Source organism: Mytilus californianus, unplaced genomic scaffold, assembly GCF_021869535.1.
Source record: "Mytilus californianus isolate M0D057914Y unplaced genomic scaffold, xbMytCali1.0.p SCAF_1, whole genome shotgun sequence".
Lineage (NCBI taxonomy): Eukaryota > Metazoa > Mollusca > Bivalvia > Mytilida > Mytilidae > Mytilus > Mytilus californianus.
The window spans coordinates 43525604-43553090 of NW_026262581.1; the positions used below are offsets into that span (position 1 = coordinate 43525604).

Here is a 27487-nt window from a genome sequence, read left to right on the forward strand (position 1 = left end):
TCGAATTTTAATTTCGGGGCTACAGACAGGGGCATAACGAATGAGTTGTAATATATAAGCACCGTAAGACGGTGCCAAAGGAACTTCACCGTCCAAAAAAAGATTAACTATAGGGAAATAAAAATCGTCCCCTTTGTCGTGTAATACTGAAATGTCTAAATCTAGAAATGGACAATTATTATTAATATTAGATTTATTTAAAGTAAGTTCCTTTGTGTGAATTTCAGCACTATATTTAGAGAAATCTTGATTATTTAACGAAAAAATATCACCAAGATAACGGTAAGTGTTGTTGAATTTATCAATTAAATGGAATTTAGACGGGTCTTTACTGAGTTTTGCCATAAACTGTGATTCATAACAGTACACGAACAAGTCTGCTATTAAAGGGGCACAGTTGGAGCCCATAGAAATACCTACAACCTATAGATTCACTGTATAGCCGAAGCGTATATACATGTTGTCAAGGAGAAAATTAACAGCTTTAATCATCTCATCACACCTCCAGTAAGTATATCTAGCATATTCATCTTTCTTTTTAGAGAAAAGGGTTAAGATGAGTTGCAGCAAATACATTTGCAATCAGATTTTTATAACGACCTTTTTAATTTAATAGGAAAATGTTTGTTTGATGAGATTGCACGTAATTTATCTAAAACATCCAAAATGTTTTTAACAATTCAAAAACTACTCCAGTAATGAGGACAACAACGATAACTGTCACTTCATAAGTTCTACAGTTGCCATCATCATTTGCTTTTGTTTTGTTTTTTTTTTCTGTGAGGAGGTTTTAATGCTCTACAATATGTTGCATTCTATAGATATTGTTCCAAAGCGTTGAACATACAAGACAAAGCGTGTCCAATACAGGCATGTTGATGTCACTAATCATAGGTATCATGCGTTTAATTCAGTTATAAAGAATATATAAAACATAAAACAATTACAAAATATTTAATTATCTTAATCTTAAGATTTTAACATGTCTTCGAAAAATTATCACCCTTGATTATGACAATCGTTACAAATTAATCCAAATCCCGCAGATAAGAAATATTCATACAGTGTATACTAGTTACTTATTCAGTAGTTGGTGTACCTTTTGTTCAAGTAGCTTCTATCGCCCAAAAGAGTATATGTTATTTTGCAGTTCATATATCTAATGACATGTTTACATAAGACAAAAACCAAGAAATTCAAAGCTTGCAAAAAGAAAACATGCAGATTTAAAGACAAAAATTACCATACATTCATTAATTGCAACAAACCAGAACACTTACGGGGCTTAAAACATGAACACTAACTGATCGAAAATTGAAAAAAAAACCAAACACTTCTAAAGACTTAAAGTTAAAAAACAGGCTCATAATCAAAATGAGGTTTACTAATACTGTCTATCTAAAGATTGAAACCAGGAAAAAGACATACAAATATAACATTATAAGGCTTGATAGAATTGTGGGTTTCTTTTTTCAGCAACAAGAGTTATCAGTGAATCTCAAAGAACGAACATTTGCTTTTATTGTGTCGCTGTTTATTGGTGTATATTCTTTTTTCAATATTGGATTCAATGAGTCTGCTTTAGAAAAGAACAGGAGAAAATGTTTTTGATACTCAGTCAGTTTAATGGTAAAAAGATGGAATAAAAATGTAAATAAAATGATAAACATTCTGAATTGCAATGTACTTAAAAATTAATTTAACATTTAGCATTAACATTATGACACCTTGGCTACACAAACAACTTTCTGGCAAGTCCTACTTCAACGAAAATAACAAGAGTCCAGCTCATATCATACCGATAAATATAACAAAAGCATTAAAAACTATATGCAGTAAAATAATAAAACCACGTATGGTAAGCCGCATTACCGATCTATCGAAAATAGAAAACACCATGAAATTCAAACATGTTGCTTTCAAACAAATTTCTCGTGATGCACATCTATAATTCATTTCATGCCATTATACATGCATGCAAATTCAGCACTCTCCTAAACATGTTCTAACTATGTCCAGCACTAGAATTAAGATCCTTTTTTTCCACCATTTTATATGTATTCATAAATGCATATTAGTTTCTAACGGTTTTAAACGAACGTTTTTTTTAAAGTCTAGTCAAATAATTTCCATCTTTTCTTTTTCTGTTGAATTACGGTTTTTGTCCAGTCCGTTTTCGAATGCTATCTCTTCATCTCCTCTATCTTTCCAACAGCGATTTTCATATATTGAAGCCACCAGCTTTTCATAAAGATACACACGTAGTTTGTATATACCAAACAGTAAGAAATGGGACAACGGAGTGGAAACAAATATGAATAATAACGACAATGCTGTAGTTGTTCCAGGATTTGCCCAGTTTAAAAACGGATAAAGTATTTTTCCACAGGCTAAGTAATACATTATGTTTACAAAGATGTAAAAAATAGATGACAACACTGCCATATAAAAATGTTGAAATTTGATTGGTTTAGCTGATAAGATCATAAGCAGCAATATGTGGACAAGGTTTATTCCGTGCTTGTTTATTGTTGATGCCTTTGTTGCTGAAAAATAATCATATTTAATTTTAGACTTTTTTCATATACGAAATGATGCGACCAGGATTAAAATGTTTATACATAATTATAGCATCATAAACTCAATTAGACAAGGAATAACATTGACTTTTTATAAGCATAACAAAAAAAAACTAAATTGATAATAAAATGTTTTTGAAACATAATAATAATTTCTAACTAAAACCATACTACGACTCATAATGAACGATGTACATACTAAAATACTAGTGGAGATACTGTTTGCAATTTATACTGCAATCAGCCAACTATTGTACAAATAACAGGTACACAAATAATTGTTTGCTTTATTTGTACTTGTACAAATAAAGTCTCCTGTTACCCCTCTTCCATGGTGAGCAAGCGGTAATGTGGATATTACTTTTTGCGTACCAGTTCATTTTGGGGTCCTCCTCGCGGTCTGCGTTTAAACTATGTCGATTTCTTTGAAAAATTAGAGACAATGATTTAGATTCTAACAACTAAAGTTTCAAGTGTTGGGTGTAAATTTCAGGATAAAAACAATATATGTATAATGTCGGAAAATATATTGTATATGTAAAAAGTATAATCAAACTTAACACGAGGTAGATAAAGATGTGATGGAAGCTTGATATCTTTAAAACGGCAATATTGTTACTTATTCTTGAATTAAAACGTGACAGATCGATATATTTTTTTTAATCATTTTTTTCCATTAACACGTTCAATTTTCATCACCCACAAATGTATACATTCCAATTTTTTATGATATGATTGACGAAAAAATCTTTGAAACAATGTGATTAACAATCACTGTATTAAATATAAATAAACAAAATATATGTGTATCTGTTTGGACCACCCGTCAACGTGTTTTGCACATAATGCGAAATGACAGTACACCGTATCCGGAAACAATATCTGATAGAGGACACCGATTGTACAGTGTGGTACATACAGTGTTTGGTTACAATTACAATATTTGAAAAGGAACTAATCAGTTGCATTGTTCATAGATAACAAAACCCTGTTTCGGTTTTCCCTTTTTGCATGCACTTTGTTCATTGTTCGATATATGAAATTGTTTCGAATTTTCATATATTGTTTTTTTTCTGTGAACTACAGTTTTTGATAAACTTTTAAGATAGGGTTTTCGGTTAAGACAAACACAGTTTAATTCAAAAGGTAAACCATTAAGTTTGGTCTTGATCGTATCTGATGAAAGGGGGTCCACATCTTAACGCGGTAGTCAATGCCTCTGTGTTAACATGATATAACATAGTTATGGTGATCTAATGTAAATTAAATGTTCCTAGTATGTTGAAATCATAAGTGTTTTTCTACCATGAGGCTCACATGGATGGCAAAAGTCTGATTTTTGTACAACTTGTTGGTTTTCAAAGCTCTTCGGCTGTGTACTATAATTGATTTTCTAAGAATTTAAGCCTAACAGTGGAATCTAATGTACATGAAACGCGCAATTTCAGCACTACATTTTAATTAAGCCTAATGTCTTTGGTAAGTTTTGGATAAATTCCAACAGTCATATTAATAATAATAATCGCAAGAAACAATTGATCAATGAAAGCAAAATGTAACCAAGAATTCAGCACAATCTATAACTTGTTTTTATACCTGAATATTTATCAAAAGAACAGAAAATATTTTTTTTTTTTTTTTTTAAGAATTTTCCTTTTGATACAAGTGCTGTGAATTTGTTAATTTAGCACACTCGTCATTCAGGAAACAATATTAGCGATCCAGTTATAACATTTTAATTACTGTTCTTTTGCATGATGAAAAAAATCAAGATCTAAATTATATTCGGAAGTGTCACTTTAATGACATTTAGTTCACATTAATATAACCATTCCAGTAAAATGAGGCGTACACCAGCCCTTAAAATTTTAAACTAGCTACTTTACATTTTTTTCGCGTTCACATCTATTTTTTAAACTTACGAATCTTCTCGAATGATATCGATCGACTGTTTTATGAGTCTGGATTTGCAAGGCGAGAAGGATGCATGCTAGCAGGACGCACGTTCCCTGTCCACACCGGGTCACGCTTCTTTTAAAATTTATGAAAAACCATCAGTTTTCTTTTGATTTGTATATTCAAAATAGATTTACGAAATTAGAATATCGGTCAATTACTGCTGTTCCTTATTTACTCCCAATTTTGATTTCCAAAACTTGAATTAATCATTTTTTTTCTAATTTGAGGAGAGGATTTGTCTAGCATTAAAGAAAATCAAGAAGAAAAAACAAGCAAACTTAGATTTTTTTGTAAATGTTACACATTTGTATTGTTTATTGTTTATTGTTTATTGTTTATTTGTGTTATTTAGTAGTATTCCGATTGTTTGAATTTTATACAAATAAATATCTTTTATCTTTTCGTTCAACTACTTAAAAGCTTGTCATTAATATTTGTTCATCGTTCGTTTGACTGCTCACACGAGATCTATACTATCAATATTACATATCATTTTATACTCACAAGTAGCTATCATAATCCAGTAAAGGAGAGTAACTTGCATTGCTGCATGCCCACAGATGTTCAAAGTAATCCACTGTAGTTTAATATACCATGGTAAATATTTCATTTTACCTGCAAACAAGTTTGAATATCTAAATATCTAAAAGATTATTTTTTTACTAAAATTTCCTTTTCGCCTTGAATAAAACCCCGTGCTATTGTTTTGATATTTTTTGCCAAAATTATTGTCCGAGAACTTTTTCCAATATCTATTTAGCGTTAAACTCCTTCAAAAATCTATTAAGCGTACAATTCCTTCATTTCAAATTCTTTTTTTTTTTTTTAATTTATTAGGCCATTTTTCTCTATTCTTTATACTTTTTGCCAATTATTCTCTATTCTTTATACTTTTTGCCAATTATTCTCTATTCTTTATATGTTAGCACCTCGTTATTCTCTAGTCTTAATTTTTTGGTCCATTTTTCTCTATTCTTTATAATTTTTGCCCATCATTCTCTATTCTGTAAAACCCCATACACCCTCATGTGTATTTTGCTAAATATCATCGATGCTGCTGCTGCTGACGATGATAATGATGTCTTCGGGTTCAAGTTGGTGCTTTTTATTTTGAAAATGTGTTCTACGGTACCGTAGTTGTTTTGCATATCTGTAATTTCAATCATGATTAAACCAAACATAGAAATTTCTATTTAATAATCTCGATCGGAAGGTGTCACCTCAATTTTAAGGTTTAAGATACATGTAAATGTATATGTGAAATTTGTGAATTTAATAAACACTGTTGTGAGGGGTGACACCAGGATGCTCATTTCCCAAATCCTATTTTCAAAATTTCAAAAGCATCTTCCTAGAATCAGTATTCAAACACTAGTACTACATTATCTTGGAGCAGAACATTTGCGATAGTCTGTCACCAGAAGCTTGAGGCCGACGCCTTAGGAAAGTAGCTATAGCAAGCTATAGCAAACTTTCCAAAAACCGCAATTTTTATACGTGTGCATGCAAAACAAATTTCTTGGTAGAGGGGTCTAAATACAGCACAAACAACATTTCTCAAAAGACCAAAAAAGTGAAAAAGTTTATTTTAACAAAACGCATTTGACTAGCAGGTCGAACAACGGATGTTCTTAAACCCTGCTGACTGCCATTGGCGATTGCCAAATAAACGGATCACCAGATGTAACAAAATGGACCTTAACTATTAATTTAATACCAATTAATGTCTCTTCAGTGATGTTAGAAATCGAAACGGTATTTGGAAAACCATATAATTTACCTCAATTTAGGATAGACTCTTGAATTTTGAAGAGTCGAAATAGGATGAACGGATCATATAACCTGAAGGCAAATATAATACAAGCCCAAACAAAAAAATATAAACAAGTCTAAATTGAAAACAATTATATATATATATATATAATCTGAGACAAGGTATGGTATTACTATCATTTGAACTTAATGCGTTATTTTTTTTTTATCTCAGTTATGATTTAATTAATCTCAACTTATCAATTTTAGCTACTAGTATTGATTTCGAAAGAATAGTATTTCAGCTTTACAATGAGTTAAAAGATTTCAAAAATTTATTGTGTAGTTGGGGAGAAATTGACCTTTAATTGGAGTAAAATAAAAATTATCAAATATTAAAACTAACATGACTATTGTGCTAATATAGGTGAAAAGTGTCATGGCATACGTTCAATAGGGTTACACTAGGGTCTAGTGGTTCTTGAGAATTGAGAATGCAAGTTAAGTACCAGCGATTATTAAGAAGAAATAGTTTTAACAAGTACTGATGACAAACGATAAGTAATAATTTCAATTCAAACTTTATGAATAGATTGACATACATGTTAGGGTAAGAATAGTTTGAACTGCCTCCTTTTAAAACGCTGCCAATAAAACGTTAAGGGCGTACGATACAGTTACAGGGGCGATAATGACGTTGCTAACGATAACAGAGGGACAGTCAAACTCATAGATTGAAAATAAACTGACAACGCCATGGCTAAAAATAAAAAGACAAACAGACAAATAATAGTACAGAAGACACAACATAGAAAACTAAAGACTAAGCAACACGAACCCCACAAAAAACTGGGGGTGATCTCAGGTGCTCCGGAAGGGTAAGCAGATCCTGCTCCACATGTGGCACCCGTCGTGTTGCTTGTGTTATTACAAATCCGGTAAATAGTCTAATTCGGTAGGTCACATTCGTGAAAAGGGAAGGGTATTGTAGTTACGACATAAGGAACATATCCGATATCATCTGTGATAGAACGGTTATTCCATAACGGTCAACCAACTCGTGATGGCGTCCGTAAAATTTACGAAGGGATGATTTCAACATCACCATTTGGAACTCTTGGTTTAATAGCTTCCTTGTGAGCAGCAATCCTCTATCAAGGAAATCATGAAAATACAAGCCCGGGATTATCGTATCATTTGGGAGATATATACTCCGTATGCAGGCGCTGCTGGAATGTTGCTAAATGAAATGGAAAGTTCACAATTGGGAAGCTGAAATCATCTCTTTTGTCGTAAAATTTGGTTTTCAACCGACCCTCATTGTCAATTTCTAGATTTAAGTCAAGATATGAGGCAGACTTAATGTTAATTTTCGCGACGTCAAATTGCAACATATCGGGAAAAGATGCATTTTTCGAGGGATTTTAATCATTAGCTTTAAAACGAGTGCATGGACCCCTCTTTTTTAAAATGACATTTGACATGATACTGTATGAAATTTATTTGTTCTAATTTTTATGGAAAATCCACCGATGAATTTTTTTTTAAATTAGATAAATATACAGCAAAAAATGCCGTTTTTTTTCTAAAATCATGAAAATTTAATAAAATGAATTATTAAGAAAAGAATTGTTACACAAATTATGAGCCGACTTTTGTAACGAAGATATTCCAGACCGTCTTACAAAAATCCTCATGTATTTATCTTTTGAAACAAGAAAGCTAAGTATGTCTGTCCAAAGCATTGAAATGTCCAAAAAAATCGAAACTTTAGTAAATGTCCAAAATTTCGACCACATTCATCTCTAAATTTAGCACATGAAGGTATATTTTTTATTACATATTTGAATTTTCTAGGTAAAAAATAGCTTGTATGAAAATTTTCGTTAAAAATATCACCATGGGATCAAAACTGTATCGTATGCCCTTAAGATTGGAAGGGTTTCAAAAAAGACGTCATATAGTGAAATAAGCATTAATACGTGACTTCAATATTTTGATTGACAAAAATAGTCGTGCATTTTTAAATTTTCAAAATGGATAGCGAATAGAGGCTTCTGCCCAATTCTGTGGATATAGATCAAGAGATACGAAATTTGCTATAATTGTTATATATTTGAAGCTGGCATTCTAATGAACGTCACTGCATTTTATTTTGAACACTGCATGAGCTTAAAGAACACTGTTTGTCAGATTTTTAGGACAATAAAGTAAGGTATCCCTTGCGTTATTAAAAAATCATGAAAATAATCATACCATAAGTATATATATGTAAGTGTATGTTAATTACACCCGGGCTTTCAATTAAAAAATAAGTGATTGCATGTTCGAATCAACATCGGTTATTCGAAAAAAAAAAGATTCCAAACATTTGACATAGTAATTTTTCAAGAAAGGTCGTATTGGACTGTCTCTAAATAAGATCAAGCGGAAAAGGATATAGCCAGCAAACAGAAAATAATTGCACAAAACAGCTGATTTGAAAGAAAGTAACCTTCGGAGGAAGTAAGCGTTCAATTAAAATTTTAAATCTGATACGATATGAACAATGTAGTATATACATGCCATCAGGTGCACAGGAAATCCTTAAAATATGAGATTGTTAGTTCATTGGGTATGTCCCATATAACGCAAACCTTTTATTTTAGTCAAATATAACTGATCGTGACCAATTATAGTTCGTCGTATTATAAAAAATCAGACCAATATGGGAAACCCTCCGATAATGAGGATTTCCAAAATCGAAAGTCGTGTGAAATTTTCATTGCATATTAATTTTGATATAAGCAAATCATTCTCAATCTTAACGTATTTCTCTTTATTAGAGGCATGGCATTTTATTTGTTGAAAAATATAAATAAAATGATGCTAAATTTTCCACTGAACACTTCCTGTTGGTAGAAATATGTTTCAATATTTTTTTTTAAACATTACTGCTTACGATATATTAATCCTCATTACCAATGTTTAATATTACATTTGTATGTCAGCTTTAGCTAAAATAAGTCAAGTTTACCACAACAAAATTAAAGAAATTTGAAGAAAAAATGCTACATTTTATAATTCTTTTGATCATTATTAAGTCATTATTTTCCTTCAAAAAAGTGTTTTCCACATTTTCAAATTAAAAAAATATAAGAAACATATACCCTTACGTTGCGTTAATAAGAATCTACATTGGCATACATGAAAGCTGGAAATTGACTTTGCATCTATGGATTTTCTAAACTGAAGACTATTAAAAACTGCGAAGGTCCTTGTTTCGACGCTTTTATCTTTGCATTTGGTATAATAAAGTAGCTATAATAGCACGAATCTGACATAACTTATATCTAGCTTAAAAGAGGGATATAGTATGATTAAATTACGACAGTCAATTACCCTTTAGTTATTTAAAAATAAACTCAACATAAAGTGGTTGTTACTGTAATTAACAACAAAGTTTTAACTTAAGGTGGTACCAAACACCTTGACTAAAATTAATTTGGCTCGGTTAATTTTCATAAAATTTTGACAAAATATTAACTTTGACCCTTTGAAAAAAATATAAAAATTTCAAGAAACTTGAACCACACACTTTATCGGAAAAATTTTATTGGATATATAGCAGTTTGACAAACACTAATTTTGATCACTGAGAAGCTTAATATTTCCTTAACAATTGGACGTGATTAAAACGTTCAGCTGATTTTTACAGAATTATCTCCCTGTAGAGTTATGTACCAACTTAACCAAACTCCTCTTACCATTTGCTATTTCTGGCCTCAAACAACATACGTATAGACAGCAGACAAAATCTACCAATGTAAAAAATGCCAAAGCCAGGTAACTTAGATTTGTCAAGAGTAGCATCCATTTTCCAGGTGTATTACTTAGACTCCAGTATGCTTCTATCAATATCCAAATCAGATGATAAGCTAACCAAAGTGCTGCCCAAATTACGTATAAAATCTGTGGTCCATGCTGGAAAATACAATACATATTAAGTTATTGGTCTTTTGTTGGGCAATGTATGACAAATATATGTTGAAAAACCTCGCCCGTAATTATAAATTATGTAATTCCTTGACCGCTCCCGACATGTGTAACTTCAAGGCATATTTTAGCGGCGATCGATGTCTTTCAAAATGACTGCACTTTTCTTGTATCACTGGTGCTTTCGACTGGTGAACCGTCGTGCACAAGCATCACACAAGTTGGCACTCCGAGGCCGGTGGGGAGCAAGAAGGTGAACTGTGATTTATTTTTATCAATAGTACCGCGTAAGTCGACGCTAGGGGCCGTCTTGACCTTGTTGTAGGGTATGAATGATTCGTTCAGTGTGGAAGACCCTACATCAACTGTCAAGATGAAGAACAGGAATAAAAGCACTGTTCTTTGATAATTTTCTATGTTTTCAATGTATTGTGTGTGATTTTGTCGTATGTACATTTACTCCATATCCTTTCATTTTCTATAGTAAGAAAAAAGACAGTTACTAATGGAATCTATTCAAGAGTACATCAGCTTATTTTAGACGAGTGAGATAGTATGATACCATTAATAAAAGAGAAAGTATAATGAACGTGCTTTTAGCAACTGACACTTCGATACGATATTTTAATGTACTTTGCTTTTTAATTGTAATTATTCGGGCTAATGAGGACACTTTTATTAATCAATAAATCTAATGTAAATTATATTGTCAAGTGTGTCGATGTTTGTCATTGGTCTGTCATGAAAATAGCCAATCAGCAATTAGAAAACAAAATCAGAATTAATAAATTCAATTGAGGGTGCTTCTAATAAACCATTTTGAGAAGATGTATAATACTAGATCAAATATCTGGATGTACATGTTGACTGGGTCCGTTTTAGGGGAATGTGAACTGTTGGACTTCTTACAGTTAAACAATGATAGTTATCAGAAAGGCGCACAATTATACAATAGTGCAACACTTGTATTTTTGAGTTATAAATGAGTCACTGTGATTAAAAAAAAAATGTGTATGTTTTCGAAATGCCAAGATGTTTTCATAAGAGAGTTTAAATATATTCGTACCCTGTTTGTGATTAGGATTTCAAATGAAAGTCATTATTGAATTAAAACATGTAAAATATGTGCAATTGCAAACGATAGATCACATATACAGCAGAGTTTTAATAAAATCGCATCTCTTTCTGATTTGGTTCGTAATATTCTTCTATTACATATATGCATGCAGTACATCGTTCGCCTATTTCAGTGGATTGACTCATTTGGGTGTAATATTCATAATACATATTTGTTGTAGAGCATTAGACGAAAGGGTAGCAATCGCCATAGTATTCTAGTAGCATTGAATTCTATATATAGTCGGATAACTTAGCATAGTGGTGTATTATTGTAGTGCTAAGATTGAAGTACATTTATCTCTTTAAAAGTAATGATTTAAAATAAACCATTAGTAAAAATAAACAAAATCCGCGTAAATCCTGTGGACAACTTGACCGAGAAAAGGGCCACGCGTATTACATGTATTGACCGTTAGTACAGTATATTACAAGTGAATGAGATAATCCGGATACATATGTCTCTCGAGTAGTTTCCTGTACTATTTATGTCATCACTTGAAACGGACAGATAATAAGCTGGATAGGTAATTTAAATCAAATTTTAAGGATGTTTATATTATTTCTGAATATTTATATCTTAAATGTAAAAACAAAGGTTAACAAAGAATTGAAAATTACAATATTCCGTATTAGTTGTTGTCCAAAAGTTTATTATTGCCGTTACATAGTTATCGAAAACCTATTTGTTTAAATTGTTTTGATATTTCTCCGTCAAAAAGTATAAGAACACACAAAAATGGAAATATAAGTCATTCAGGTCGCATTCGGTGCATCATCTGTGACCAGATATTCTGTTATGGTCTATACTAAGTCATAAAAGCATCTCGAAAGCTTTCAAACAGGTTTAATGGCTTCATTGTATGATACAATACCCTTGAAAGGGGGAAACGAAAGCTCTAGAAAATAGTATCAACTGGAAGACAAATAATACTTCAAATGCAGGTCGAAGGGTTGCTGGCATGTTGCGTCGTAAAAATGAAAAGTTCACAAAAGGAAAATTAAAACAATCTTTTTCCTTTTGTAAAGTCGAGTTTGCAACCGACCGTCACTGTCGATATTTAGGTGGAAGTCAATGTATGAATTAAGCAGTGCTAGTTTTATCTGTGGTATCCTTAATTTCAAGTTAGATTAGATACATGTAGATACAATAAACATTCGCATATATATGTTTCCCGTTTTTCGATGTTCACCTTTTTATGTATTTTCAATCTTACTTATTCATTAAAAGGTAAGATGAAAATGCGGAATACTCCAAGCACGAGTGATCTATAGCTTAAATAAAGCTATTCGATTGTAGGTGTCAGACCAGCAATTCACCCACTTCAATCTAGAACATGTAAAAGTAGCCCTTCCCTGACAAAATATAGTGCTTTTGATGTCATTGTTTACTTTAACTAACAAACAAATTTGCAGAAATGAAACTCTTGGTGAAAGAGAAATATTTTAAACCATTTTGAGCCAAAGTCTACTTGTCCATGATGTTCCATTAAAAGTTGGGGATTAATGCGCTCCCTAGTATACTTATTTAAGACTTTCAGAAATCCAGGAGTAATTTTTAGTAGCAGTTGACATCCGAACGGTGGTGTTTCACTGCAAGACTTTAACATTGGTTAAATATTGGTATATAGAAAAGTGATACATGTACAATTCAGAATATACCTGAATATACCTATGAAGTTAAACTTGAGGTAAAATATTTAAAAAGCTGTGAAATTGAAAAATTTGGTTGATTGTATAGGGGATTTGAATTGGTGGTCTGACACCTTACAGTTTCTTTAATTTCTGTGCATTTTCTGTTTTCAGCAGATTCTGGGTATAATTCTTGATTAACCACACGTTGATTAAACGGTCGCAAATATTTTCCATTCAAAATACAATTGGAACATTGTAATAGGATTTTCTTTACACCAGTAGAGTAAAATATGCTTCCATTTAACTCAATTTATCCTATCTCAAAGTTAAATTTTTAAATATTAAAATTCTTGACAAGCCTTGCAAATTTCATAATAATATGGTGTTTTTGTGATAGAATCTATATAGAGAAAGCATGGTATCAGTTGAATAAGGGAACACACCCATGATATAAAGAATAATAACTATAATTACACCTTATGTAAGAATCCTGGGTTTTGATTGGTTGATAGCCAGTGTTTTTTTCACCAATTTACTTTTATCAAATGAATATCGTTCATTTTTAACAGCGCCGGGGTATATGCAAAAAGGATATGCCTTTCTTACCCTCTCTGCCGTGGTATTTGCCAAAAAATACTCTATCCGACTGGACGCTTGTAATGTCACGATCATCAATGCATTTTATGTCACGATCATCAATGCGTTTTGTACGTTAACATTCGGTGTAATTAAACAGATATAGCATGTTCTTGAGGGGTATTTGCGAAAAATACCAGTCTTGAGAATGAATTTCCCTCGCCTTACGGCTCGCGAAATTTAACATTCTCTCAACTGGTATTTTTCGCAAATACCCCTCCTTAACATGATATATCTGTTCAATATAATATCAGAGACCATCTTTCTCGTTGACATATTCTGGAAGGTCGACAACAATGCAGTATAAAATCAAAGATATTTTTTCAATCCTATTTTAGAAAAAAAAGACAACGTTCCCTCCTAAGCAAGTTCTCCAATACGTCCCAACATAATAATCAGAGGGCGTGAGTCTCATTTGAAATGTAATTATGTTTACGAAACAAGTTCAAATTAACATTAAATTGTGACGTTTTTTTGTTCAAATCCCGAATTGAGGTCGTCGATCGTTAAAGTTACGGGGGATTATTCTAAAAGGATAATAATCACCAACTTGTCAATCTGTCCGTCCAAAACAAATAATAGAACATCTTCAAACGTTGTTTGAATTATATTTCTGTCCTTAAGGTTTCAAATTAGTTTAAAATATATATTTATTTATATTACATATAATTGCTTTGAAGTAAATTTTGTAAAGTTCATTTTCATGAATAAAATACATGTAACATATAATATACAAGTGGTTTTACAAAATGAAGAAAAAAACTTCTCGTTTTAGTTTAAACAAGGAAGTACTACGTTGAAGAAGCTGGTTATAGTGGAAATCTTTTATGTAATCTAAATGATAGAAATGATGAGATGCAAATATTATTTTAGAAAACAATGTACCCTGCTAATAATAATAAAATCTAATAAACAGCAGCGCCATGAGCGCATGATACGCCCGTCGTCTTGTGTGTGAATTTTTATGCAATAAGCATAAATAGTTTCTGACATACGGCGTGACATGCGAAAACCCCCTTTTTTTTTACAAAAACTCAATATTTCTAAAATAAAATTTTGAATCAAAACCAAAAAGTATACAGATCTTTAGATTAATATAACTAAGAAGTGTGTAAAATTTTAAGCAATAATCATAAATCGTTTTTGAGATACGTCGCGACATGTGAAAACCCCCCTTTAAAAAAAAAAATCAATATCTCAAAAATAAAATTTTGAATCATCACCAAAAAGTATACAGATCTTAAGGTTAATATAACTAAGAAGTGTGTAAAGTTTTAAGCAATAATTATAAACTGTTTTTGAGATACGGCGCGACATGTGAAAAACCCCTCCCCCTTTTTTTTTACAAAATACTCAATATCTCTAAAATAAAATTTTGAATCATCACCAAAAAGTATACAGATCTTAAGATTGATATAACTAAGAAGTGTGTAAAGTTTTAAGCAATAATCATAAATTGTTTTTGAGATACGGCGCGACATGTGAAAAAAAAAACACACACCTGTTTTAGTTACTAAGTCCCGTAACTCAAAAAGTTTTAATCTTATTTTCACCAAAAGTATACAGATCGTTTGACCATCATAAGAAACAACTATGTTAAGTTTCATGAAATTTGGATAAGTCATTCTCAAGTTACGGTGTGACATGTTTACGCCGGACAGACAGACGGACGGACACCGGACATTTGTATACCATAATACGTCCCGTCAAAAATTGACGGGCGTATAAAAAGGAGATGTTCACTTAGGGTTAGAATTGGGCCTAGTACGATTTTAATGTTGTTTTTTTTAAACAGGCCAAAATTCTACAAATTTCCGATATAATTGTGATATTATTATCACTTAGAATGTACTATTATGAAGAGATTTTTTATTTAGCATTCATGCTCTAATTTTGGGCTCCGTGTTGGAGGCCGTACTTTGACCTATAGTTGTTAACGTTTTATATATTGTGACTTGGATGGAGAGTTGTCTCATACCACATCTTCTTATTTACTCTGACATATATAGATATAAGAAGATGTGGTATGAGTGCCAATGAGACAACTCTCCATCCAAGTCACAATTTGTAAAAGTAAACCATTATAGGTCAAAGAACGGCCTTCAACAAGGAGCCTTGGTTCACACCGAACAGCAAGCTATAAAGGGCCCCAAAAAGGACTAGTTTAAAACCATTCAAATATATCCATTTAAGAAATAAATTGTGGCCTTTTTGATATTTTATGATAAAGTTGAAATTTATTTCCATATTGTGCCAAAAGTAAACCTTGTCCTTTGAATATTTTCTTTCACCCCGCTGGCAATGTGTTCATAATTACTAACCTTCAGTACACGGACAATGAACTATCCTGATCTTTTTTGTCTATCTATGTCTGAAGGTCAAAAATATGTATTCCATTGATGATAATTATAGGGTACAATTTATTTACATTACAGTTTGTAATTTAATGATGTTACAAACACATCAAGAAGAAATCAAGACTTAAAACGAACAGTCTGTATAATCTACACAATGATTGATGTATGTGACGTGAAAAGGTACTGACCATTGAGGTTACACCCTGTTCAATGTTAATTATAGTTTTATATTATTTCGATGTATCATAAATTAGCACAAAATAACCTTAAAGCATGCTAAATGGCTCTGGCAGTCGATCTAAATTACTTTATTTTCTTATAAAAATCAAGAGATTGCACGCCAACTCATTTGAAATCAATGATGTAGAGCTAACGCTTGAAGATATCTATAGTCATATGTTGTAAGTTGACTATTATGTCTTTAAATACGTAATGAAGGGTCAAAACCTAACACAAAATAATAATACGAAAATAAAACTAAAAGATAAATAAGAAAAAAATGTCTGCATATGTCAATATACATATATGACCTATAAATTGTGTGCAAGCATACAATGCATAGAGTGCTTTCTGATAAATACTGCAAAATAAGTTAAAAAAAAAACCGGTTAAAAATGTAATAACAAAAATACCGAACTCCAAGGTAAATTCAAAATGAGGAGGTCTATCAAAACTGATACATGTAATACCAAACGCTCGACTATATCAACTAACCGATGAACGACGGGAGGAAAAAAACAACAAAAAAAAAAACAACTGTCATATTCCTGACTTGGTTATGCATTTTCTGAAGAACACTTGGAATCTTTTAAAAATTTTGCTTATAGGACATATAGTTTTATGACTCATTTGAGATTATACCACAAAAATACATATAATCATGTAATAATCCATATAATCGACTAATCTAAATAATTTTATTTTAATTACGATATGTCTAGCGTCAAATCTCCAGAATACTAAACGCCATCGTATAGTGTAACATTCTCTATCTAGAGTTGCAGTATTTGGTTGCCGACAGTCCCGAGCTGACAATTTAATCTATTATTACATTTGACTGTTGTAACGCCACTTTTAAGCACCGTTTTTGGGCTATTTCGTGGCGGCCTGTTTTTATTGGTGGAGGAAGCCGGAGTGCCCGGAGAAAACCACCGACCTTCGATAGGAAAACTGACAATCCTTGTCAATTAAGATTGGAGTCGAGTGCACCCGCACGAGCGGGGTTCGAACTCACAACCTCGGTGTTGATTGGCTAGTGATTACAGTAGTAACTACTTAGACCACTCGACCACCGCTTTATCACATTTGAGTGTTTTACACAGTGGCGGATTTACCGGGTGGGCACAGGGGGCACGTGCCCCCCCCAGTTGTTTAATGTCTATATCCAAAAGCATCTATGTAAACTATATGTGCATGTACATGCTGATTGGAATTAATTATTTATTGGTTTCTCATACAATATTACAGGATCAAGATCGATTAACAAGTGAAATCTTCTGATCAGAAAAGAAATTACCAACTAAAATCGGTCTTAAAAGAATATGTAAAAATAGAAGTTTAGTGTCAAAAATGTTAGTATCGATATGAGATACGTCTTTTTTACCAAACACTCACATTGTATACGGTTTCTGAGGAATGTGCCTTTCTCAGAACAGTTTTTTTCGGACTTTATTAAACAACAAACGATTTTTTTCAATGCATACATCATTTTTTTAAAACTGAATGTCGTGTTTTTTTCCTTTATTTTTTTTATGGAAACAAAACCTTCCACAAAACATGAATGGTCTGTGTCTTACATATAATCATTAATAAAATGATATTGTATCTTAGAAAACCTACTTATATTTGAGATGAAGAACAGCAATAAAAGCTTATTTTGTGTTTTTTTGCTGTGCATGTACTGATTTTGTGTCATGGATGGATACCCCATATCCTTTGTTTTTCCATTATAGTACAGTAATATGTGTATATTTTTCTTGTTGTAATTACCATGTATGAGGGTATGAATATGTTACCGTGAATGAGGGTATCAATGGTTTACCACGAATGAGGGTATGAATGGGGTTTACAGATTAGAGAATAATGGTCAAAAATTAAGGCTAGAAAAAAAGGGCCAAAAAAATATAGAAAACAGATTAAAGCTGTGATGAACTGTAAAGAATAGAGTACAATTGAGAGCAAATAAAAGAGTAGAAATAAATGGACCCAAAAATAATGAAAAGATATAAAAATGAAGACCCGACCCACCTTCCCCACCCGAAAAAGACCACCATCATCCACAATACATGACATCAACACCACCCACACTCGCATATATGCATATATAAAAAAAAAATCTTTAATTTTGGTTTCATGGTGCCCCCCCAGACATCGAGGTTCTGGATCCGCCCCTGTAATACATATCTTTGAAAGGACTTTTGCATAACAGTAAGCTTTCATAGGCATAAACAATTAAAAGTATAGTTAAGGTTCATGTGGACCCTTTGGCTAAAATGGCTGCATTTTCACCTCAAAATTTACTCTGAGGACAGACAAACCTGCGCATCTGGAAAAGTTTTAAGGCATAGCATGCCCTAGATAAATAAACTTCTAATGCATTGTATGTTTTAGAAAATTTAAAACTTAACTGGATTTAGCAGTGCACTTTTTTTCGTCCCTGCAGAAGATGATAAAATTAACAAACAGTTGAGTTTCACTTGATGTGGTCCACTCAGGTACACAGTTTTAATCACCAATTATTGTCAGGTATCTATTGTCCATCTTTTGTCCATGTCAATCAAAACAGTTCACTTCAATTATTACCTGTGGGGAAGTTCTCAAACCTCTTTCCCAACTTTGTTTATTTTTGGCACCTTCTGGTGGAATGGAAAAAAGTGCACTGCAAAATCCGGTTAAGCTTTTAATTTTCTAAAACATAAAATATATTTGAATTTTATTTATCTAGGGCATGCTATGCCGTAAAACTTTTCCAGATGCACAGGTTTGTCTGTACTCGGAGTAAATTTTGAGGTGAAAATGCAGCCATTTTAGACGAAGGGTCCACATGAACCTTAAAAGGAGACTTTGGTATTCCATCAATTTGACAGCCACCAAAAGACACACACACACACACACACACACACTAAAAGACATGTTGAGGTCAACATACTGTCTTCATTAATCGAAAAGTGTCCGTACCCAAATGTCAAGCTCTAAATGTGCCCGCGTCTAGAAAAGTTCTGAATATGGATTTACCAACCGAAAATGTCAAAGAGCTGCTATCAACCTCAAAATATCTAAATAAAACAATCTAAAGAAAACCCGCTGAAAAAAAAGAAAAATGGATCCCCCTTTCTAACTCCTACGCCATAATGCCATAATATATTAGCAAAATTTAATTAGAAAAACGTAGATATTTTAATTTTATCCTATTGTATTCATATTTTTTGTACATCAGTATGATTAAATTACTGATTAGATTATTGATTAAACATTTATGAACCCTAAACAAACTTGAATCCAAGATTCGTTTTTCAAATGAAGATCATATTTATATACACCCCGAAAATAATATTTTATCATAGGATTTTTTTTAATACCGCTTTTTGCGTGGTTGGCTAATTTAAAGACGACTTTACAAAGTTGAACAAAACATGGACTGTTGTTGTTTAAACATTTGTCTACAGAAAAAAAAATTACAAAGCAATTATACTATCTATTAGAGTCAACGTATGTATTAGAAAATAGTTAAAATAGAACTTAAATTGATAAATTTCTACATTAACAATCTTAGACTGTTGGCCGATTCACGAATGTTCAAACATGACAAAACCAAAAACGAAATAAAACAAAAGATTAAATATTGTGTATTTTTCGATCAGAAAGATTTGCTAAAATATATGAATTCGTATGCAAATGCGTTTCCTGAAAAAAAATCTATGTATTATTTACAGATTTTTAATAGATTCTGAACTCAGTTACTATTAATTGTCAAAGGTTTCAGAGAATTTTATGATGATATATATAAATAAAAAAAAGTATTAGTTCCTCTACAGAAAACAGAGTCAACTTCAATTTGACAACAAAAAAAAAAAAAAAAAACACTGGTCAATAATTTTATTTCATTTTGTTTAAAAACCTGACTATGACATGAGGAAACATATTTTCATACTCTTTTATAATCCTTTATATTTTTAATAAAAAAATTTCAAATTTGTATTTAACTAGATAATTTAAGAATTTATATAAATTTATGGGGAAATTTGAAAACTTTCAGTATAAAAATTTAATAAAAGGCACTTACTTGTAAAGTTACGAAATCTTGGGGACGACTATAGGCTAGACCCAATTCCTTCAGCTTAAAATGTTCCTTCCAATGCATTGTAACACCTAAAGATCCATATGATATAACTGATACGGTTAACAGTACACCAAGTTAAAATGTAAATTCACCGGACATCAATGCTTGAAAATCTTCCGCCCTCACGTTTCATTTAATGATTCACTTGAAATTAACGACAAACTGTAATTAGAGTCAATCTTCTGAAATGAAATGGTTGAATAAAATCGGATCGACACATGAAATTGAATTGGACAGCTTTTGGTATAAATCCTATGATATCTTTAGTTATTGAACCATTGATGATTCTATCGGAGTAGTATAACACACAATTAATGATTAATCTTCTTTAAGACATTGTATAATCTTACGATTTCACGGTAATGTACAAACTTAAGACAGCCATTGTCCTGACAGTTTAATGGTCTATACAGTTTTTATTATCCTTAAGGTTTAAATGACATAAGATCAATTCCTTAAATAATCAAATAACTCTACCTTATAGATTATTATAATTATCAAGAGTAATATTTTCCATTTCAAAATATGTAATTACACACATTTACTTTTAATTCTAATTATGTATTCAGACAATTGGGACGTTTATGACCATAAAAATCGTATACATATTTTTGTCTATTTCCTGATTATTGTTGTAACGTATGCGGTAACGCATTTTTTTCTATATTATCAATCAAGAAAATTCACCCAGAAGCATGGTCAAAATTTCCCAACAAAATTGGATTTTATATTCCAATACAACATTTTGCTTTCAGACGTCTTCGAATTTATAAATGATTTAATTGTACACTCTAGTAAGACTATCGTACAGACAACGTGATATGATCTGAAAGATCGAAAAGAAGAAGAGGTCGACTTGTAAATGTACCTTCCGCTAAAAAAACTATATTAATTTCCAGTATATCGTAAAATCATTGATATTGTTAACCAATCAAACCCTCATTCTTTACCAAATAAACTATTGTTCAAATATCAATTGAAATAAACAAATTGATAAAATATCATTGTATGACATTTACGAGCAATATTGTTATGCAATGAATCTTTGTTAATATAAATAGAGAACATTATATGGCTTTTTCAATATCACATCCTTATCAACCCGAGACACCAATATAACCCCAAGAGCTCTGCTCGAGGGATTATATTGGTTGAGGGTTGATAAGGTGTGTGATATTGAAAAAGACATATCATAATATACACTTTATTATATATTTCAAGTAGATGTTTTATTTTTTTTTCATTTAATGTGACGTTATACAGATATCTGTAGTAAAACCATGATCTTAAAGACTCTTTCAACAGAAATTCAATAATGATCAGAAAAGCAGGCGAGAAATTAGGGGATAACCATTTGGTATTCTGGAGAGGGCAGTAGTATTGTTTTAGGGATTGACTATTCATTTTCATATGTTGCTATGCACGTTTATCCCTCCCAGAAAATCAAATGTTCGCCCCCTTACAGAGTATGTACTCTTGTTAAATTTATTACAACTCTTCTTGACATGGGATGATTTAAAGCTTAACATATTGTATAGACACTTGTCCATAACAGTTAAAACCTGTTTTGATATCTAGATATCAATTTTTTAGTGGATAAAGGTTGCTGTTTTATTGACATACGCCTCATATCTCTTCATTATGGCTCCCTTTCTACTTTTTCGTCTGGTTCTTGTGCAGCTTTGTCCTGGTCAAAACTTTATCTTAAGACGTTGACTTATGATATCTGGTATAAAGGTGTATATAAAGAAGACGTGTGCCATAAGTATAGATTATTACAGGGCATTTTTCATATCAGACCCTTTATCGGCCCTAGGTCATGATATCAGCCCAAGAGCCACAGGCTCGAGGGCTGATATCATGAACGAGGGCCGATAAAGGGTCTGATATGATAAATGACATGTAATTATCTTTTTATCATAATTATACTTCAACAGAAGAAATACAGACAAGAACTATTAATTAAAATTTTGTCTTTCCATGAATTTTTAGATAATAATTTACAGACAACCAAATACAAATTTCTTAACTTTAATTGTTTTTATTGATATTACAAGCATTTTATTTATCTTGTCACAACAATTATCATGTTCTTAGTTTGAAATTTGCTCCTCAACCATTTTGTGAAAAGTCTTAAATCACTTGCGGTTCTCCGCACTGTGTTGTCGTTTTCAAACAAATTTCCGGCAATGCACGAAGTTGCATGTGATAAACGTCACGGAAATTAACGGAAAGGCATGTGATAACATTCCGGAAGCAGTCAATAAAGGTTCCTTTATCAGCCCGCTGGGGAAATTCTTAGGAATCTGATCAATAAAGCTAGTAATCCTTTCATAGCCTTTTAATATTTTTAAATGTTATTGAACTGTAAAATTTTAATAATATAGTATATAATAAAACAAAATATACAATCCAGGGACGTAGCTGGGTACATATAATGTGCACGCCCAAATAAAAAACGGGGGTATAAATGTTTTTTTTTTTTTTTTTTTCAACAGACGCAAAAATGCTGCATTCTAGAGGCATTTCAGACTTAAATAGAAGACTTATTCAGACATCATTTTTTGGCCGAACAAAACACATGGACCACAAAAAAAAAACCAACATCTTCTTTTACTGAATATCTTAACCATGTATATTCTAAAAGCCATTTTCCAGACAGACGGCATCAACGATCACCATTCAAAAATTAACAAATACTAGAAGTTACAATTAATTTTTATTAGTATTCCTATCTTTTGAAGCGGATTAATAACAAAACCAACTAAATAAACTAATCTGTATGTTACTGCTCACATATGACACCCCTACTATTATAAGAATTCAGTAAACAGGAAATTGAATAGCAACGTATGTGAAAACAGTGAAAGCAGAATGATGATACCACAGTTAGATTAGTTAATTTGTTCTAATCTTTAGATCCTGAGAAAAACGTGATATAAATCTCATACATGTAATGATATATAAGTACATATATTCAGTAAACAGGGCGTTGATGAGCAATGAATGTGAAAATACATCACACTGTATATCTTGCCCATAAGAAGCTTGCTACGAAATGTTTGAGTTCCAAGATAAACAACACTTTTATTTGACCGACGAACGGACGGATAGACAGGAGGAAACCAGTATACCCCTCCTTTTAGATTGAGGATGTGAAAAGAACTAAGTAACTACTGTGCTTCAAAATAGTCGACCTTGCGAATTAATTCGCAAGAAAAAGGGATTTATTTTCGAATATCAAATGATTTTGTTGGTTTATGCTTCAGTTCCCGGCCTAAACAGATTTATTCATGTGGCATTAATAAATGCATATTAACGGAATGTTTAAACCAAAATTAATACCTGTATGTAAGATTTCTAAAACCAGCAAAAAAGCTGTCTATGAATAAGAGAGTCCAAAATAAAAAAAGGAAAATCCAAGAATGTCCTTTTTAGAGGTCTAAATTTGCTGTTATTGTGAATATACCTAATTTTGCAATTTCATATGCTAATATTCTGCTTTTGATTGGTATTTTTTGTAAAAAAAAATAGTGTTAGAAGAAATTTCTTCTCTGGCAAAGGGAACACATGGAGAAATAAACACCATTAATATGACAATTTTATTGGATATATATATTAAATTTACATTTATATTTTACAAAACATTCTAATCACAATGAAATAAAGAAATAGTAACCTATAAATTAATAAAATGGAAAGCAATAATTTGTATACATTTTGTTCATATAAATTCCAACATATTAGAAAATGTATTTCATTTTCAATAAAGTATATAGTTTTAGTTAATAAATTCAACTTGTTCACTTCATTTTGTATCCTCTCTCAAGTTGGAAGAAATTTCTTCCAAGTAATATTAAATCATTCAAAATTTCTTCGAACAAATATAGAAACATGTAATATATTTACATATTATTTTTTATTTGTTCAACAAAGATAGTTCACTTATTTTATGTTCCTTCTTGGAAGAAATTTCTTCCAACAAATTAGAAAATGTATTTCATTACCAATAAAGTAGGCTATTTTAGTTAATAAACTCAACTTGTTCACTTCATTTTTCATCCTCTCTCAAGTTGGAAGAAATTTCTTCCAAGTAGTATTTAATCATTCAAAATTTGTTCCAACCAATATAGAAACATGTAATATGTTTACAAATTATTGTCCATTTGTTCAACAGAAAGACATTGCATTTTACAGTTTTAAAAGATTGTCTGGGAAAGATATATTTAGCTTCAACTTTCATTATCCACAAATATAGTTTCCTTAAATTAAAGTGTATTTTATTCTGATTTTTTTCTTTGTGTTGTGAAACTGAAATGGTATTTGGACAAACCTCGATCTTTAATGATAATTTCTTATGAAATATTATTCCTTTCATATTATTTAGATTTGCCCAATTTGTGTAAAGGTACGACAGACCTAATAAAGCACATTTTAGTCTCGTTTCATTTATTAATCAACGTTTTCAGTAGAATTTACTGTGTTGACACATTTTCCGCCGTAGTTCCATGTTTTGGGCAAGAGTTGTCGTTCTTATCACAACAAAGAAGTTATTTCTGAAATACGGGATTTAATTCTGGGTGTGCTTATTGAAATATTGTTATTATGGAATAAAACTATTAATTGTATATAATTTATGGTCATGCATATTTGTCAGTGTAATAATCGCGTATACGAGATTCGCGAAATGTAAGTAATACGGGAAATATTCCGTGATAATGACATCTTGGTTTCGAACGTAAACAACTTGGTAAGTTGAAATTTAACTGTCCCAGAGAACGGCTGCTTTTCGTTCTCCTAACCTATTTATTTCACGTTTGGCTTTGTGAATTTATGTAAGAAGTTAAGTTGAGCTATTTTAGCATTTAATTACACATCTTCAGGTATTATTTGTGTAAAAAGACGGTGAATTCCGTTACACATTGTACTTGACGGTGGTGTTTTTGCCGTGAAACATTTTTAGCCCAACCCTGGCCTAAATTTGGAATTGTTCGATTATTATTGAAACATATATTTATTGATATTCGTTATTTTTGTCTAAACACTGACATTATGCAGGTTCTTTGACTTGATTTAAATTGTGTGAATTAGTTGTATCTGAACGTATTGAAATTAATAATCCTGCATAATAAATTATTTTATTTAGAACTCTTTGTTAATTTGCAGCTTTTCTACTATTCCGCTCGGTAGTTAACATTTTTACAATACTGGTGGCAGCGGGCTTATTCATACCTCGCATTGTTTGTAAAATTTCATTGAAATTATTTTTCTTTGAGCTGAAAATATATTTTTTTTCTCTTTGGCATTCTTTTATTAAAAGATTTTTGATTTTTTCTTTCGTGTGAGTATGTTACGGGATTTTATAATCCTACTGAGTTTTGGAATTATATAACCTTTGTGGTTGTGAATTCAACAGGTTATATATATTCATATTTTTTATCTTTTGCATTTAACAACTTTTATAGTTGAGAAGTCAACAGGTTGTTAACTTGTTGCTCTATTTATGCAGCATTTTAAGTAAAAATTAATAGCCTTAAGTTTGTAGTTGAGAAGTCAACAGGTTATTACTTGAAGTTTGAAGTACATTTGTATTTTAATTTTTTTTTTGAAGAGATTTGAGTTAAATACATTTGAGTTTTGAAATCAAGAGCAGTAAAATCGCTCTTTAATACGCTGTAATGTCTAATACTGGAAAACCTTACGACTTTCGCTCTAGATCCCTTACCCGTTCACAACCTTTTAAAGGAGGGAGGGGTAGAGGTAAATTTGGTTTAAATGAAAGTATGAGTACTTATGAAACAGAAATGTTGAGGTAGGTAGTAATACAATAGCTAGAAATTCATCTTTTGACAAGTTTGAGGCTATTGAAGTACATGCAGAAGAACAGCAAATGCATACAGGTGATAATATTACTAGCAAAGCTTTAGAGTATGATAATCGTAGATCTCAAACTCCCAATGATATTGAGATTTCAGATAATGATAATTATGCAAAAAATAGAAATATGCCAGGCACAAGTGAAAGTGTAGTAAGTATAGAAAAACGATCATACACGGATATAGAAGAGATGTGTGCTGAATTAAGGAGAGAATTAGTAAATACAAAGAAAGAGCTAGCTGAAACAAGGGTAAGACATGAAGCAAAATATGCAGAGTTAAGACGTAAAGATGAAGCTTTTAATCAGATGTATGAAGAAATAAATGAGATTAAGTCTAATTTTCAGACTAGACTAGAAAACACTGAACAAGATTTAAATCGCACACAGCAAGATCTATTATTTGCTCAGTCCCAAATTGCCAAAAATCAGGTAGTAGATAATAGACAGATGGAGACTAGTTTAAATAGAGAAAATATCCATAAAAACAATCCAGAAATAAGGTATCAGCAAAATCCTAGGTATGGTAATTACGCAAGAGAAGGCGTGAATGACACGGTCCTGCCTATGGTTCATATGGCTACCCATATGCCCGATCCTTCAGTTTCGTTCAATAGAGGTCCATACAGAAATACCAATAATTCTGATGAACCTAAATTCAGAATTCCATATTTTAATGGGAAAAGTAAATTTGAGGGGTTCTGGACTGTTTTTGAACTTGGCACTAAAAAGTTCCAGTGGAATAATCAAGCAAAAATAGAGAATTTATGGTGTTCCCTTAAAGATGACGCTTTGGATTTCGCATGCAAATTGTCCCCGGATGTGCAAAATAATATTTCGCAATTTAGAGATGTTTTGCAAAGACGATATGGAGATAACCGTTTACCGGAACAGTATAGAGAAGATCTGGCAAACATTAAAAAGCACTTCAAAGAGACTTTGCTGGAATACGCTGCAAGAGTAGAAAATTTAGTTTGTAGGGGGTACCCACATTTAAAGGAGATTAATTTATTAAATACCTTGAAAGTTGAAAATTTCTTAAAGGGGCTCCCAGACCAAAGTATTGCATACGAGGTTAAAATCAGAAAACCACAAAGTATTGACGATGCAATTGAATGGTTTAATTGGCATGAATGTTGCAAAGGCACTATTTTTAAGAAGCGTGCCGAGGTTAGGCAGATTGAAACTGAGGAGTACTATGAGCATACTGAGCTTATTGAAGAGAATGAGATAAGAAAAGTAGGGAATACTCGTTTTGTAACTG

The 27487-nt window shown here is 31.6% G+C and overlaps 1 protein-coding gene across 1 annotated transcript; it reads right to left on the reverse strand.

Moving 5' to 3' along the window:
- Positions 1-888: 888 nt before the first annotated feature.
- LOC127702802 (protein rolling stone-like) lies at positions 889-20592 on the reverse strand. The gene is made up of 4 exons (XM_052207108.1): positions 20292-20592; positions 10037-10253; positions 5043-5153; positions 889-2546 (listed from the first exon to the last, which is right to left on the reverse strand). Exons 1-4 carry the CDS (start codon positions 20367-20369, stop codon positions 2119-2121), a joined length of 834 nt encoding a protein of 277 aa, XP_052063068.1. The 5' UTR covers positions 20370-20592; the 3' UTR covers positions 889-2118.
- Between the last annotated feature and the right edge of the window lie 6895 nt (positions 20593-27487).

Bases quoted from the DNA above. Each gene is read 5' to 3' on its own strand.
- LOC127702802 (XM_052207108.1), bottom strand. From the start codon at position 20,369: ATGCATTGGAAGGAACATTTTAAGCTGAAGGAATTGGGTCTAGCCTAT. The intron at 10,254-20,291 runs GTAAGTGCCTTT...TGTATTTTCCAG, and splicing joins AAGATTTCGTAACTTTACAA to CATGGACCACAGATTTTATA. The intron at 5,154-10,036 runs GTAAGAGGAGTT...ACTTGTTTGCAG, and splicing joins GAGGCCAGAAATAGCAAATG to GTAAAATGAAATATTTACCA.